The sequence below is a fragment of the Mytilus trossulus genome, chromosome 2, assembly GCF_036588685.1.
Source record: "Mytilus trossulus isolate FHL-02 chromosome 2, PNRI_Mtr1.1.1.hap1, whole genome shotgun sequence".
In the NCBI taxonomy this organism is placed as follows: Eukaryota; Metazoa; Mollusca; class Bivalvia; order Mytilida; family Mytilidae; genus Mytilus; species Mytilus trossulus.
The window spans coordinates 102,421,377-102,435,393 of record NC_086374.1 but is presented as its reverse complement, the minus strand read 5'-3'; the positions used below and the strand labels follow the sequence as shown (position 1 = coordinate 102,435,393).

The 14,017-nt window shown below is 32.5% G+C and overlaps 1 protein-coding gene across 2 annotated transcripts in view; it reads left to right on the top strand.

Moving 5' to 3' along the window:
- The window catches only part of LOC134708567 (endoplasmic reticulum transmembrane helix translocase-like), a 34,806-nt gene extending 24,677 nt beyond the window's left edge, over positions 1–10,129 (top strand). The window contains exons 21-27 of one of the 2 annotated variants that reach the window (XM_063569213.1): positions 168–218; positions 1,301–1,367; positions 2,484–2,680; positions 4,378–4,520; positions 5,803–5,914; positions 6,663–6,806; positions 8,300–10,129. In XM_063569213.1, coding sequence (XP_063425283.1) covers positions 168–218; positions 1,301–1,367; positions 2,484–2,680; positions 4,378–4,520; positions 5,803–5,914; positions 6,663–6,806; positions 8,300–8,407 — 822 coding nt within the window. In that variant the 3' untranslated portion in view covers positions 8,408–10,129. Of the gene's footprint in view, positions 1–167; positions 286–1,300; positions 1,368–2,483; positions 2,681–4,377; positions 4,521–5,802; positions 5,915–6,662; positions 6,807–8,299 lie in introns of both variants that reach the window. The other variant, XM_063569212.1, reaches the window with a different exon arrangement.
- The last annotated feature ends 3,888 nt before the right edge of the window (positions 10,130–14,017 follow it).

The window sequence follows — 14,017 nt, the reverse complement described above, 5'->3', positions numbered from 1 at the left end:
CTTGTATGCAGACTTTGGCTGAACCATGAAATTAAATGTACACAAAAGTGTAAGATTTGTTCAATCCAGGAAAATTGGTACCCAAGAAAATAAATGAATCCAATGTATTTGATATATTACTGGATTATGAATCAACTGGGCCGAAAACAATGAAACTTATTTTACAGAAAAAGTTGGCTAACATGATGAAAGAATTAGAAGAAGATGAGAAAGCTCAAGTTGTTAAGTTAGGAGATGCTAGCATAGCTTCACCATTTACATCAAAATTATCTACAACTACATGTGGTAAGTAACAGAAGAAGATGAGAAAGCTCAAGTTGTTAAGTTAGGAGATGCTAGCATAGCTTCACCGTTCACATCTAAACTATCAACAACAACATGTGGTAAGTAACAGAAGAAGATGAGAAAGCTCAAGTTGTTAAGTTAGGAGATGCTAGCATAGCTTCACCATTCACATCAAAACTATCAACAACTACATGTGGTAAGTAACAGAAGAAGATGAGAAAGCTCAAGTTGTTAAGTTAGGAGATGCTAGCATAGCTTCACCTTTCACATCAAAACTATCAACAACAACATGTGGTAAGTAACAGAGGAAGATGAGAAAGCTCAAGTTGTTAAGTTAGGAGATGCTAGCATAGCTTCACCATTTACATCAAAACTATCAACAACTACATGTGGTAAGTAACAGAAGAAGATGAGAAAGCTCAAGTTGTCAAGTTAGGAGATGCTAGCATAGCTTCACCATTCACATCAAAACTATCAACAACAACATGTGGTAAGTAACAGAAGAAGATGAGAAAGCTCAAGTTGTTAAGTTAGGAGATGCTAGCATACATAGCCTCACCGTTCACATCAAAATTATCTACAACAACATGTGGTAAGTAACAGAAGAAGATGAGAAAGCTCAAGTTGTCAAGTTAGGAGATGCTAGCATAGCTTCACCGTTCACATCAAAACTATCTACAACAACATGTGGTAAGTAACAGAAGAAGATGAGAAAGCTCAAGTTGTTAAGTTAGGAGATGCTAGCATAGCTTCACCTTTCACATCAAAACTATCAACAACTACATGTGGTAAGTAACAGAAGAAGATGAGAAAGCTCAAGTTGTTAAGTTAGGAGATGCTAGCATAGCTTCACCGTTTACATCAAAATTATCAACAACTACATGTGGTAAGTAACAGAAGAAGATGAGAAAGCTCAGGTTGTTAAGTTAGGAGATGCTAGCATAGCTTCACCATTTACATCAAAATTATCAACAACTACATGTGGTAAGTTACAGAAGAAGATGAGAAAGCTCAGGTTGTTAAGTTAGGAGATGCTAGCATAGCTTCACCATTCACATCAAAATTATCAACAACTACATGTGGTAAGTAACAGAAGAAGATGAGAAAGCTCAAGTTGTTAAGTTAGGAGATGCTAGCATAGCTTCACCATTTACATCAAAATTATCAACAACTACATGTGGTAAGTAACAGAAGAAGATGAGAAAGCTCAAGTTGTTAAGTTAGGAGATGCTAGCATAGCTTCACCATTTACATCAAAACTATCAACAACTACATGTGGTAAGTAACAGAAGAAGATGAGAAAGCTCAAGTTGTTAAGTTAGGAGATGCTAGCATAGCTTCACCATTTACTTCAAAATTATCAACAACTACATGTGGTAAGTCACAGAAGAAGATGAGAAAGCTCAAGTTGTTAAGTTAGGAGATGCTAGCATAGCTTCACCGTTCACATCAAAATTATCAACAACTACATGTGGTAAGTAACAGAAAGATGAGAAAGCTCAAGTTGTTAAGTTAGGAGATGCTAGCATAGCTTCACCGTTCACTTCAAAATTATCAACAACTACATGTGGTAAGTCACAGAAGAAGATGAGAAAGCTCAAGTTGTTAAGTTAGGAGATGCTAGCATAGCTTCACCGTTCACTTCAAAACTATCAACTACTACATGTGGTAAGTAACAGAAGAAGATGAGAAAGCTCAAGTTGTTAAGTTAGGAGATGCTAGCATAGCTTCACCGTTCACTTCAAAACTATCAACAACTACATGTGGTAAGTAACAGAAGAAGATGAGAAAGCTCAAGTTGTTAAGTTAGGAGATGCTAGCATAGCTTCACCGTTCACATCAAAATTATCAACAACATGTGGTAAGTGATATATGTCGAGGATAAATAGAGACAATCACAGTGTGCGGGATTCATACACATTCTATACTCGTTATCGCTCTCTATATGTAACGTCATGGTTGCTATGTGTTAACTTCATTGTTATTCCAGCATTAAATCATCCATTTGTATGGAAGTCTTTTTCTCTATTCATAACACAACGCAAACTACAATTATACGATCACGAGAATATAAGGAGATGCTAGCATATATTCACTGTTCTTATATACATGAAGATTTAACAACATTATCCTGATGATTATGAAGTCTATCAACATACAGGTATACATGTATGAGTAAATGTTTATTTTTTTTCCAGTTTGCCATATAATCAAGCAAGGTAGATGTACCTTAGTGACAACATTACAGATGTTTAAGATTCTAGCACTGAATGCATTAGTCTTAGCCTACAGCCAGAGTGTTCTATATTTAGATGGTATCAAATTCAGTGATAGCCAAGCTACCATGCAAGGACTGCTGCTAGCTGGCTGTTTCTTATTTATATCAAGGTCAAAGGTCAGTATACAGTATAAATATCAGTTATAAAAATCCAACCATGCATTCTTTGAAATTCAGTTCATATCAAAGATTACTTAGTTGTATTTATATAGCGAGTTGTATTTATATAGGGAGTTGTATTTATATAGCTAGTTGTATTTATATAGCAAGTTGTATTTATATAGCGAGTTATATTTATATAGCGAGTTGTATTTATATAGGGAGTTGTATTTATATAGCGAGTTGTATTTATATAGGGAGTTGTATTTATATAGCGAGTTTTTTTTATATAGCGAGTTGTATTTATATAGTGAGTTGTATTTATATAGTGAGTTGTATTTATATAGCGAGTTGTATTTATATAGCGGGTTTTATATAACGAGTTGTATTTATATAGCGAGTTGTATTTATATAGCAAGTTGTATTTATATAGCGAGTTGTATTTATATAGGGAGTTGTATTTATATAGCGAGTTGTATTTATATAGCGAGTTGTATTTATATAGCGAGTTGTATTTATATAGCAAGTTGTATTTATATAGGGAGTTGTATTTATATAGCGAGTTGTATTTATATAGCAAGTTGTATTTATATAGCGAGTTGTATTTATATAGGGAGTTGTATTTATATAGCGAGTTGTATTTATATAGCGAGTTGTATTTATATAGCGAGTTGTATTTATATAGGGAGTTAGTTGTATTTATATAGCGAGTTGTATTTATATAGCGAGTTGTATTTATATAGCGAGTTGTATTCATATAGCGAGTTGTATTCATATATAGCGAGTTGTATTTATATAGGGAGTTGTATTTTTATAGGGAGTTGTATTTATATAGGGAGTTGTATTTATATAGGGAGTTGTATTTATATAGCGAGTTGTATTTATATAGCGATAAACTCCCATAGTAAGAATACTAGTTCAATAGTTTGTTTCTTTTGTTATGTCTTGATCAAATTTCAGTAGATTGTATAAGACTGATCATGATAGATATTGATATATGATGCATCTTATGGTATTATCGATATTTCACTGTGAGGCCTATTATTTGTATTCTTGGGGAAGGTCAGAATTTAATTGTGTATGTATGTACTAAGCAAGGGTTATAATCCATTTCTGTATAATATCTCCACTTGAATTTCAGGCAACAGTTTTCAAAAATTTACTCTTATTAAATATTATGTAATTTTCATTGTATATGAGGATTTGTTCGTATATCTTCTTCTAAATACTGCCCACATTCAACATGAAAATTTTTCTATATAAGTTGGTATGAAAAAAAAAAGATGTTATATGATTGCCTTTGAAACAACTCTCCATCAGAGACCAACTGAAAAAAAGAAAGGTCTTGCTCATGAATTTGGCCTTAGAAAGGACAGTTAAATCTTCACAATGTTCACTGATTGCAATTCATTGCTTTGTACAATGGACATAAACAGACAATGAATGTTGTTGTCTCTTCGTCAGTCTGTCCTGTTTCATCCTAAAGTTTTTGGTGGAGGTAGTTTTTGACGAAGTTGAAGTCCAATCAACTTGAAACTTAGTACACATGTTCCCTATGATATGATATTGCTAATTTTAATGCCAAATTAAAGTTTTTATCCCATTTTCTTTGTTCACTGAACATAGAAAATGATAGTGGGGATGGGGCATTGTGTACTTTGGACACATTCTTGTTTGTGACAGAATAATACTAATCTACTCTGTTTATTTTTCAGCCATTGAAGACATTATCAAAGGAGAGACCTTTACCAAATATATTTAATTTCTACACACTATTGACAGTGTTATTACAATTTGCAGTACATTTCACATGTTTAGTATATTTAGTACAAGAAGCAAAAGCTCTGACACCACCAAGGTAATATTTCATTTATTGTGCAAGTAGAGTGCATATATAAGAAAAGCAGTATAAAAATAAAACAATGTTTTATTATTAAACTTGACACCACTATTTACCAGAGACTAAGAAACATGGATGTAAGCAACTATTGGTAATTGTACATCAACAACAAGTTACATACTGTATATAGTAAGCTCAAAAAAGCTCTAGCATTTCAATAAATGAAACAATTTAAACATGAAAAACCTACCATGAAAAACGAAATGGAAAGTTTGCTAAATAAAAAAAACCAACACCAAACAAATCTGGCAGACAGCAAACATCAACAATCCCTGGTTCTTGAATTGGCAAAGACAAACAAAGAATATGGTGGTGTTAATCATTTCAATTGTAAACTTTTTATTTCTAAGTAGAAACATTCCAGCAGCACCTGCATACGGGGTATATATCTCCCAATTGATACGATATTCCCGTGCTTGCATTTCCTATCATGATTTTCTTGATAGAGGGTTACTGCTCACAAGGAAGCTATTAAACCAAGAGTTCCAAATGGTGAAGTTGAAATCATCCTTTCGTAAATTTTACGGACGCCATCACGAGTTGGTTAACCGTTATTGAATAACCGTTTCACAAATGATATTGGTTATGTTCCTTACGTCGTAACTACAATCCCCTTCTCTTTCATGAATGTGACCTACCAAATTATACTATTTACCGGATTTGTAATCACATTAGCAACACGACGGGTGCCACATGTGAAGCAGGATCTGCTTACCCTTCCGGAGCACCTGAGATCACCCCTAGTTTTTGGTGGGGTTCGTGTTGTTTATTCTTTAGTTTTCTATGTTGTGTCATGTGTACTATTGTTTTTCTGTTTGTCTATTTCAATTTTAGCCATGGCGTTATCAGTTTGTTTTAGATTTATGAGTTTGACTGTCCCTTTGGTATCTTTCATCCCTCTTTTAAGTCAGCATTGTACTATCGCCTTATCTAGAACATCGGTGTAACAGCACAGCATACATTAAGAGCTACCTAAGTGTCTGTGTTGTCAGATGAAAAAAAGAACCTTTTAAAAAAACAAATCAGGTTGATAAATTGTGTCTACTTGCTCCATAGTCTCATTTGCTGTCTACAATTTTTGTGATATCAACATGTATATAATTTGATCGTGTATAACTATTTAGATCAGACTTTTGAAAAATTAATCTTTCAATAATGTTTTATGTTGTAAAATAGGATGCATTTTGAAATCATCAGTTATGAATATAGATTAATTAGTTTATTATTTTTCTTTTAACAGTGAAGATGAGTTTGTAGATTTAGAAAGGAAATTTTCACCTAGTATATTAAACACAACAGTATATATTATATCTATGGCATTACAAGTGTCAACATTTGCTGTTAATTATAGGGTAAGAAAAAAGAAAAAAAAAGAGTTTTGTTGTCTTAACCAGTTATATATGTAACATGTATTGTTAGCCTAGTACATTTTTTTTTCTGATAGTCTTCTCCATTTTTTGCTATGGAAATACACTTATTTAATTTTGAAATCACTTTAGTACATTAATTTTAATTGTAAAGATTCTTTCTTTTTATCAACCTTTAGTTTGTTCTGTTTTGTTCAAAAATCATGCCAAACAAAATCATGTTATTCTGATGTATTGAGTGACGTAGTATTAAGAGGAAACTTATTTTGATTAATATCCCACAATGATAACCCATGATAAATGAGACGTGAGACCAACAAAAGAAAACCGAATGATTGTGGATTTATTATTAAATGTTGTGTTTCTGATTATATACAGATATCACAAGTTGTTTTATTTTATGAATTTCGATGGTAATTGGAACAAAATTTGGTTACTATTTAGAAAACTTGAACTATTTAATACTGAAATAGATTGCACATACTTGTTATCTACTCCAGAATTGATGCGATGCCAAAATTCCAGATTTGATGCGATGCCAAAATGGCCATGGGATATCACTGAATAATATAAAAGATTCTTAATGTAAACAACTGGCATTAGGCAATTCATGGATAGCAATAGAGATGCAGATGATATTTACATGTAAATTAAATTTTGCAATTGAAACATTTAAGAAAAAATCTTCTCTGACAGAAAGCATAACAGTATATTGTTGTATTTTATTTTACAGGGGAAACCATTTATGGAAAGTTTAACAGAAAACAAACCATTATTATATAGTCTTGTATTTTCTGGAGGAGCAATTACAGCCTTGGCCAGTGGTACTGTTCCAGAACTAACAGAACAATTTGAACTAGTCGAATTACCAACAGAGGTAGGCCTGGTATAAATATTATGATAGATATGAGATGTGGTATGAGTGTGAAAACTCTACATTCAAATCAGAATTTGTGAAACAAAAACCATTATAGGTCAGGGTATGGTCTTCACATGGATCCTTGGTTCGCACTGGAAAGTAAGATATAAAGGTACCAACCTTCACCCTTACCCAAAACAATATAAATATGGCTGGATATTATGAGCTTATCAATTTGAGACAGTTGGTAAGTTAGGGTATATATATTGTGATCTTATCAATTTAAATAGTAGTTAAAGATTTGAGCTAGTCTATTTAAAACCATTGTTACGTTAGGGTAAAAACATAATATATAATCCAAAACATAGGAATTTTAAAATACCAGGTATACATAAGTCAGATTATGATGTCTGACAGAGACTAACATTTAGGAAAACGTTTGGAAATTGACCTAAGTAAGTAACCCTTACAAGAGTCATTTTGCCAAAATACCAGGGATTTGTTGACATTTTGATGGTTATTTTTATTTAAAAAGCTTATCATCAAAACAAACTGAAATCTCACATAGGGTTTAGCGTATACTTGCTACCTTCAACGCAGTATAAGCTGTGTTTTTTATTCTTTAGGTTTGCACTCCATCCTTCTGTCTGTCCATCTGTAGATCTGGCAAATCAAATTTTCCAGACTTTTTTCTTCATGCTTGAAGATATTGATTTGATATTTGGTGTATTGTTTAAATTTGTTTTATCATGACAAGTTACAGATCAAGTTTGATTTTCAATATTTTAGCTTTTCTCCTTGTTCAGTTAAAGCCCTTTCCCTAGAATTAATTTTTTAATGAAATATTTATTAGTTACTAGATTTCTGTTCAAAGGGAAATAACTCATTTTTTAAAAGATTTGTAAAATACATTTAAGGAATGACTGTAATATATTTTCCGTCTATGAAGAAATAACATAAAAAAGTTGGTGCACACTGAATAACAGGTTTAGCAGCTTATTTAACAGTGTGCACCAAGTTTTTTATGTTATTTTGAATAGACAGAAAAAAATATTAAAGTCATGTCTTATACTTTAATTCTAAATTCCATTTTAGTTTAAACTGTAGAAAACCATGAAAAAACGTTGATGACGTCACGGTCACATGACTAAATGATGTCTATGGGTTCATATCAAAATAAAGTCAGCCAATCAGAAGATGCGTTACATCCAAAATTAAATACATTGTATTATAAGATAAATGACATTTTGGATTTTTCTCCTTTTCTTTAGTAAATTTTTAAAGAATTTAGTGGTAGGTTTGTTTGTTATGTTATGTAGTTTACACCATGAAAAGTCATTTTTTTGTTCCATTACGGTGAAATTTTAACTGGAAGAGGATTTTGTATTGCCATGCAATACTCACAGAATGCTTGTTTATATTGTTTTTCTGAAGTGTGTGATTTATCAACTTCAAACCATTTTATATCAGTCCTTGGTATCAAATGACATGTTATACGTTTTGTTTTACAGTTTAGAAATACAGTTTTACAGATTTTAGCAGCTGACATTCTAGGATCCTTCCTTATAGACAGAATAATGAGATTCTTGTTTGGCAAGGGACATCTACGATCAACATGAGATTAAATCAGTGTAGACATTGGTGCTCGCTCAATAACAATGGATTACTGGAAAATTCATATTCTGTAGACAAAACCTCTTGACAGTTATAGTATACATATAAAAAATCATGGAATTGCAATATTAGAATGAAACATATTTATACTTTTTCATGGATTAGACATGATTTTATTTTTTTTAACCATTGTTTGTTCATAAAAACCATTCATTCTGTAGAATGTGGAACCCTTTTGGATTCATTTTTCTGTCGTTCACCGATTTTTTGTGGATTTAATGGATTAAGTTATGAAAAAAGTTATAAAGTTTATAAATATATAGATGTGCAAAAGATACTGTGGATTCATTATTGTGGGGGTACACATTTTCATGTATTTCATGGGTAGAGATAAAGCACTATTAAAAGTGTTCAAGGAATTAAACATTTTCTATAAGTTCGTAAGAAGACTTTGGCAACCACAAAATCAAATATCCACAAAAATGCAAGTTTTTCTCAATCCACGAAAATTGGTACACATACAAAAAATCAACAGTAGGCGTTTTTGTCAAAGCCATGAAATCAAATCTTCCAGAGAGTACAATAACCCTCAATCCACAATAAATGGTTCTCTTTGAAAATAACAAATTTATTGTCTCTGAAGACTTTAATATGATATTAAGAGAATAGGTACACAAACTCTCTCAATGCCTGTAAATCATTTAAATGCTGCAATATTCATTTGGAGCAAAACCATTTTCATTGCCCTTGGTTTTTGCACCACTTGCCCTCATACTTTTTAAAGTAACAATATAATATTAGAAAAAGTATAAAGTTTCCTGTTTGAATAATACTGACACAATTGGAGAAAAAAAAATGAACGTTTTTACTATTTCTTGATGACAGAAGCTTTATAATTACTTTTATCGGTCATCCAACTGTCTATATCACTCTGTCATGTCTGTTCAGCTCTTAATATTATTCTGTATCATGTCTTTGTGACGTCAAATACATTGACCCTGCCTTAATAACTTTGACCCGGACATATCAGCGACGTCATAATGTTTGAACCGACGTTAATAACTTTGACCCGAACCTATCAAGTCATCTTATGTGTGCTGGTGAAACAAAGAAAACACTTCTGAAACATGCAAATATAGCCGGATAAATCGATTATCAGGTTATCTGCATGTTGATATCGTAAAATATCAGCTGCGAGACATAATATGAAGCTTTTTGTCGAGTGAGCGTAGCGGTACTTATCATATCTACACATTTTCTGAAGTTCAATATTGTGTCCAAAGTTTTCAAAAAAAAGATAACAATTTCAGCTGGATGACTATGAAAAATTTTAAATAGATTGTTTTATTTATGAATATTTATATAAATTATTAATATTCTTTATTCAAAACCCCTAACATCTAAACTGATCTGCTTACAATAACTAATTCTTTGATGGCATAAGTTTTTTTAATTTATTCTAAAGAAATGATTTATATATAATTTTTTTTGCCTTTTGTTTTAGCTGACGCAAATGTTTTTTTTATATTGTTCTAGCGTAAATACATTTATACAAGTACATGATGTAGAATTTGCCTGTAACTTTTCTGTCAAGAGTGGGTGAAATGGTATCATTTATTATTGCCTGATAACATATTTTTAAACATTGTAATGAATTGTTTATGAATTTATTTATTGTCAACAATGTATAATTTCATATTGAAATCTCAAATAAAACCAGAAGTATACACTGTATTATCATTATTTTGGGGTTGATGTCTGTTCCCCCAATGGCTATAATGTCTGGGCTTGTCTGTCAATAGATAGTTTCCAGGTGACACAAATAAATTTGGTGTTAATTCCCTTTGCTGTTTTGAAAAGAGAGCAAAAAGATTGACAACAAACCAAATCTAATAAGAAGTTTGATAATGAGTTATACAATGTGTACAGAGTGGGGCGCTCATATTCGCTGTGGACACAATTTCGCCGTTTTATGATTTTGAGGTGTAAAAACTTCAAAGGATGGTTGAAATGGAAGAAATATGCTGTTAAATTATATTTTGATAACAAATATTATTATTTTTGAAAATGAGACTAAATTTCGACACTTACGGCAAAGGACTGAAAAATGGACAACAATTTTCAGCCAATTTCCTGAATGACAAAAACGATTTCAAAGAAGCATTCCTTAGTAATTCTTTGACTGATTGCCCTAAATGTCAGTTTTTTTACACCTTTCAAATGTATGCCATTCGTCTACAATGAAATTTATTAGATAGATATTATTTAAAGCTGAAGTTATTTGGTTTTAAATAAATATGTAAAAACAGCAAATATGTGTCCCCCGTTGGCAAAAACTTAGGAAATTGCAAACACCCTTTAATCCAACTTTTCAGATGATTTTACTCAAAATAAACACGTTTTCAAGCTAAGAATATTTTGCATTTGAAGTTATCTTCATATAGAAATATCAGTATACTTCAAAATATAAAGACCTGTACATGAACTGAAGAAAACATGAAAAGATAAGGCGAAAATGAGCACCCCACTCTTCATAAAAAAATTATAACTTTCTCTCCAGTAAAACAAGTAAACTTTGGTTGATTTATTAAGACATTACGGTGGTAAAGGGAAATAACTCCTACTTTAATATTATCAAAGGAAAAATAATCATATAAAATAAAAGTATCCAAATTCCAAAACCATCAGTTGTTCAGAGTTTATTGGATAAGCCCCTACCAACTTTGGACTTATGTTGTGAAAGAGCAAAAGACAATCACTGACAAGCCTCCATACTTAGACAGACAGATTGATGAAAGTTTGACTTGTAAAAAGAGTGCTGAAAAATTGCAAACTACATGTATTGACCAACTAAGTAACTGCAAACCATATGTAACAAGAGTGCACACGCTGAAATGTCTCGCCCTTCTTTACTTATCCTAGATATTATGTTGATAGACCAAATATAAAGCTTTATTACAACTGTCACATAAACTCAACATTAACCAAGAAAACAAAACATTGATCAATGAACCATGAAAATGAGGTCAAGGTCAGATAAACCATGCCAGGCTGACATGTACAGCTAACAATTCTTCAATACAACAAATATAGTTGACTTATTGCTTATCTATACTATTAAACAAGAAGACCTCATTTTGGGTGTCGCTTCTCTTCTTTCCACAATAAATTAATCATCATACCTCTGTGTCCTATGGGTACAGTGCATAATCGCATTTGGTCCGAGTACACAGTTATCGTCCTTTGATTTTCGTTGTCCACGAATATAGTCCTTAATGTGGACAGTGTGTTACTTGCCAATTTTTGTTATACCCCTTCCAAATTTAATTCTCCATGTTTTATGCCTCAAATAGCAAGTTGGGGGGTGAAATGACACTGTAAAAAAATTTGGGTCATAAATATTTAGGTAAAGTAGTGATTAGGTCCAGCTGAAAAAGGTCAATAATTAACACTTAAGAAGCTGATTTAACACGTAAAGTTGAATATAGAATTAATGATAGTGTCTATAATATATATCCTATTGCTATGAAACTATGTAAGCAGTCTTATAATATATTAAGCTTTTGTCATACCAAGTTTTATAAAGATGGGTCAACTTTTTCTATCCTATTAGGTCCGAGTACACAGTTATCGTCCTTTGATTTTCGTTGTCCACGAATATAGTCCTTAATGTGGACAGTGTGTTACTTGCCAATTTTTGTTATACCCCTTCCAAATTTAATTCTCCATGTTTTATGCCTCAAATAGCAAGTTGGGGGGTGAAATGACACTGTAAAAAAATTTGGGTCATAAATATTTAGGTAAAGTAGTGATTAGGTCCAGCTGAAAAAGGTCAATAATTAGCACTTCGGAAGCTGTCAAAAGATTTCAAGACCTCCTTAACACAAAATTGTCCATATTTTGAGTTAGAGCTGATGAAGTTTTCTATAATTTTGATAAAATTTGTCCCAAAAGTAGTACAACACACTGTAAAAATATCATCGAGAAAGCGCAGGTGGGATTTTTTTTATTTACATTTATTGTCTAAAAGAAATGCACTACGAAATAACTGTGTACTCGGACCATTTGTCATACATTCATACGATTATTCAGATTGAGTTATTTTGGGTGAAAAACGAGGAAAAAAAGACATCCTGATATGTTTCCAACATTAGGCGAAATTTTAAGTCAGATCAGACCTCCGGTTTGCGTTTTTCTTTTTACTTTGAAACAAATACATATACTACAAATAAAGTGTATTTTCTGTCTGATATCATTTTCAAGTTTACTATCCACGGCAGTTACAGGGTTTTTAAATAGAGAGGGTCTGAATAATATATCAATGACCGCTGTAGATCAATTATTAAACTGAGAATTGACTAAAAAGAAAATACACTTTCTGGACGTCTGGAATCTATGTTTTTAAGATCGAAATTTCAGGATTGACCATTTCGGGATCCGGGATTTCTTTTTTCGAATTTCGGGATGTCGAGATATTTAATTTGTATATAATGAATTCAGAACCTCGGGATTTCATGTTTTTAAGCCTAGGATATTGGGATCAGGACCCCTCCGCAGTGGCGGACATTTTCATACACGGGGGCCCGTTGACTGCCAAAGAGGGGCCCGCTCTGGTCATGCTTCAGTGATTCCCTACAAAAGCAATAAGCAACCAATTATTTTCCAGGAAAGGGGGGGGGGGGGGCCCTAAATCCGCCTCTGCCCCGACCCCCTTTAATGAATGTTCATAATATACAGATAAGGGCTAAAATTATTCATGTGTCATTAAAAATAATAGAGAACAAACAAAAAAAAAAGGATTTTTATGTGGAAAAAGGAGGAGCTGGGCCAGAAAAACAATTATCCTGTCAAAATTACCTATGACTTTTGATACCTTTTTCTGAAATTCTCAAGTCACTAAAAGTTTTACAAAAAAAAAGAAGATGTGGTATGAATGCCAATGAGACAGCTCTCCACAAGAGACAAAAATGACACCGAAATTAACATTTAAAGGTCACCTTACGGCCTTCAACAATAAGCAAAAGCCGATACTACTGCTGTGGATCAATTATTAAACTGCGAATTGACTGTAAAAAGAAAATACACTTTCGGGACGTCTAGAACGGGTGTTTTTAAGATCGAAATTTCAGGATTGATCATTTCGGATCCGGGATGTCATTTTTCGAATTTCTTGATGTCAAGATATTTAATTTGTATAATAAATTCAGAACCTCGGGATTTCATGTTTTTAAGCCCGGCATATTGGGATCAGGGCCCTGCTGCAGTGGCGGATCCAGAAATTTTCATACACAGGAACCCCTTAACTGCCTAAGAGGGGCCCCGCTCTGGTCATGCTTCGGTTTCCCTATATAAGCAACCAACAGAAAAGGGGGGGCAGGTCCCCTAAATCAGCCTCTGCCCTGACCCCCCTTTAATGAATGTTCATAAAATACAGATAAGCGCTAAAATTGTTCATGTGTCATTAAAATTAATAGAGAACAAACAAAAAAAAAGGATTTTTTGTTGTGGAAAAAGGAGGAGCCGTGCTAGAAAAACAATTATCCTGTCCTAAATTACCTATGACTTTTGATACTTTTTCTGAAATTCTCAAATCATTAAATGTTTTACAAAATAAG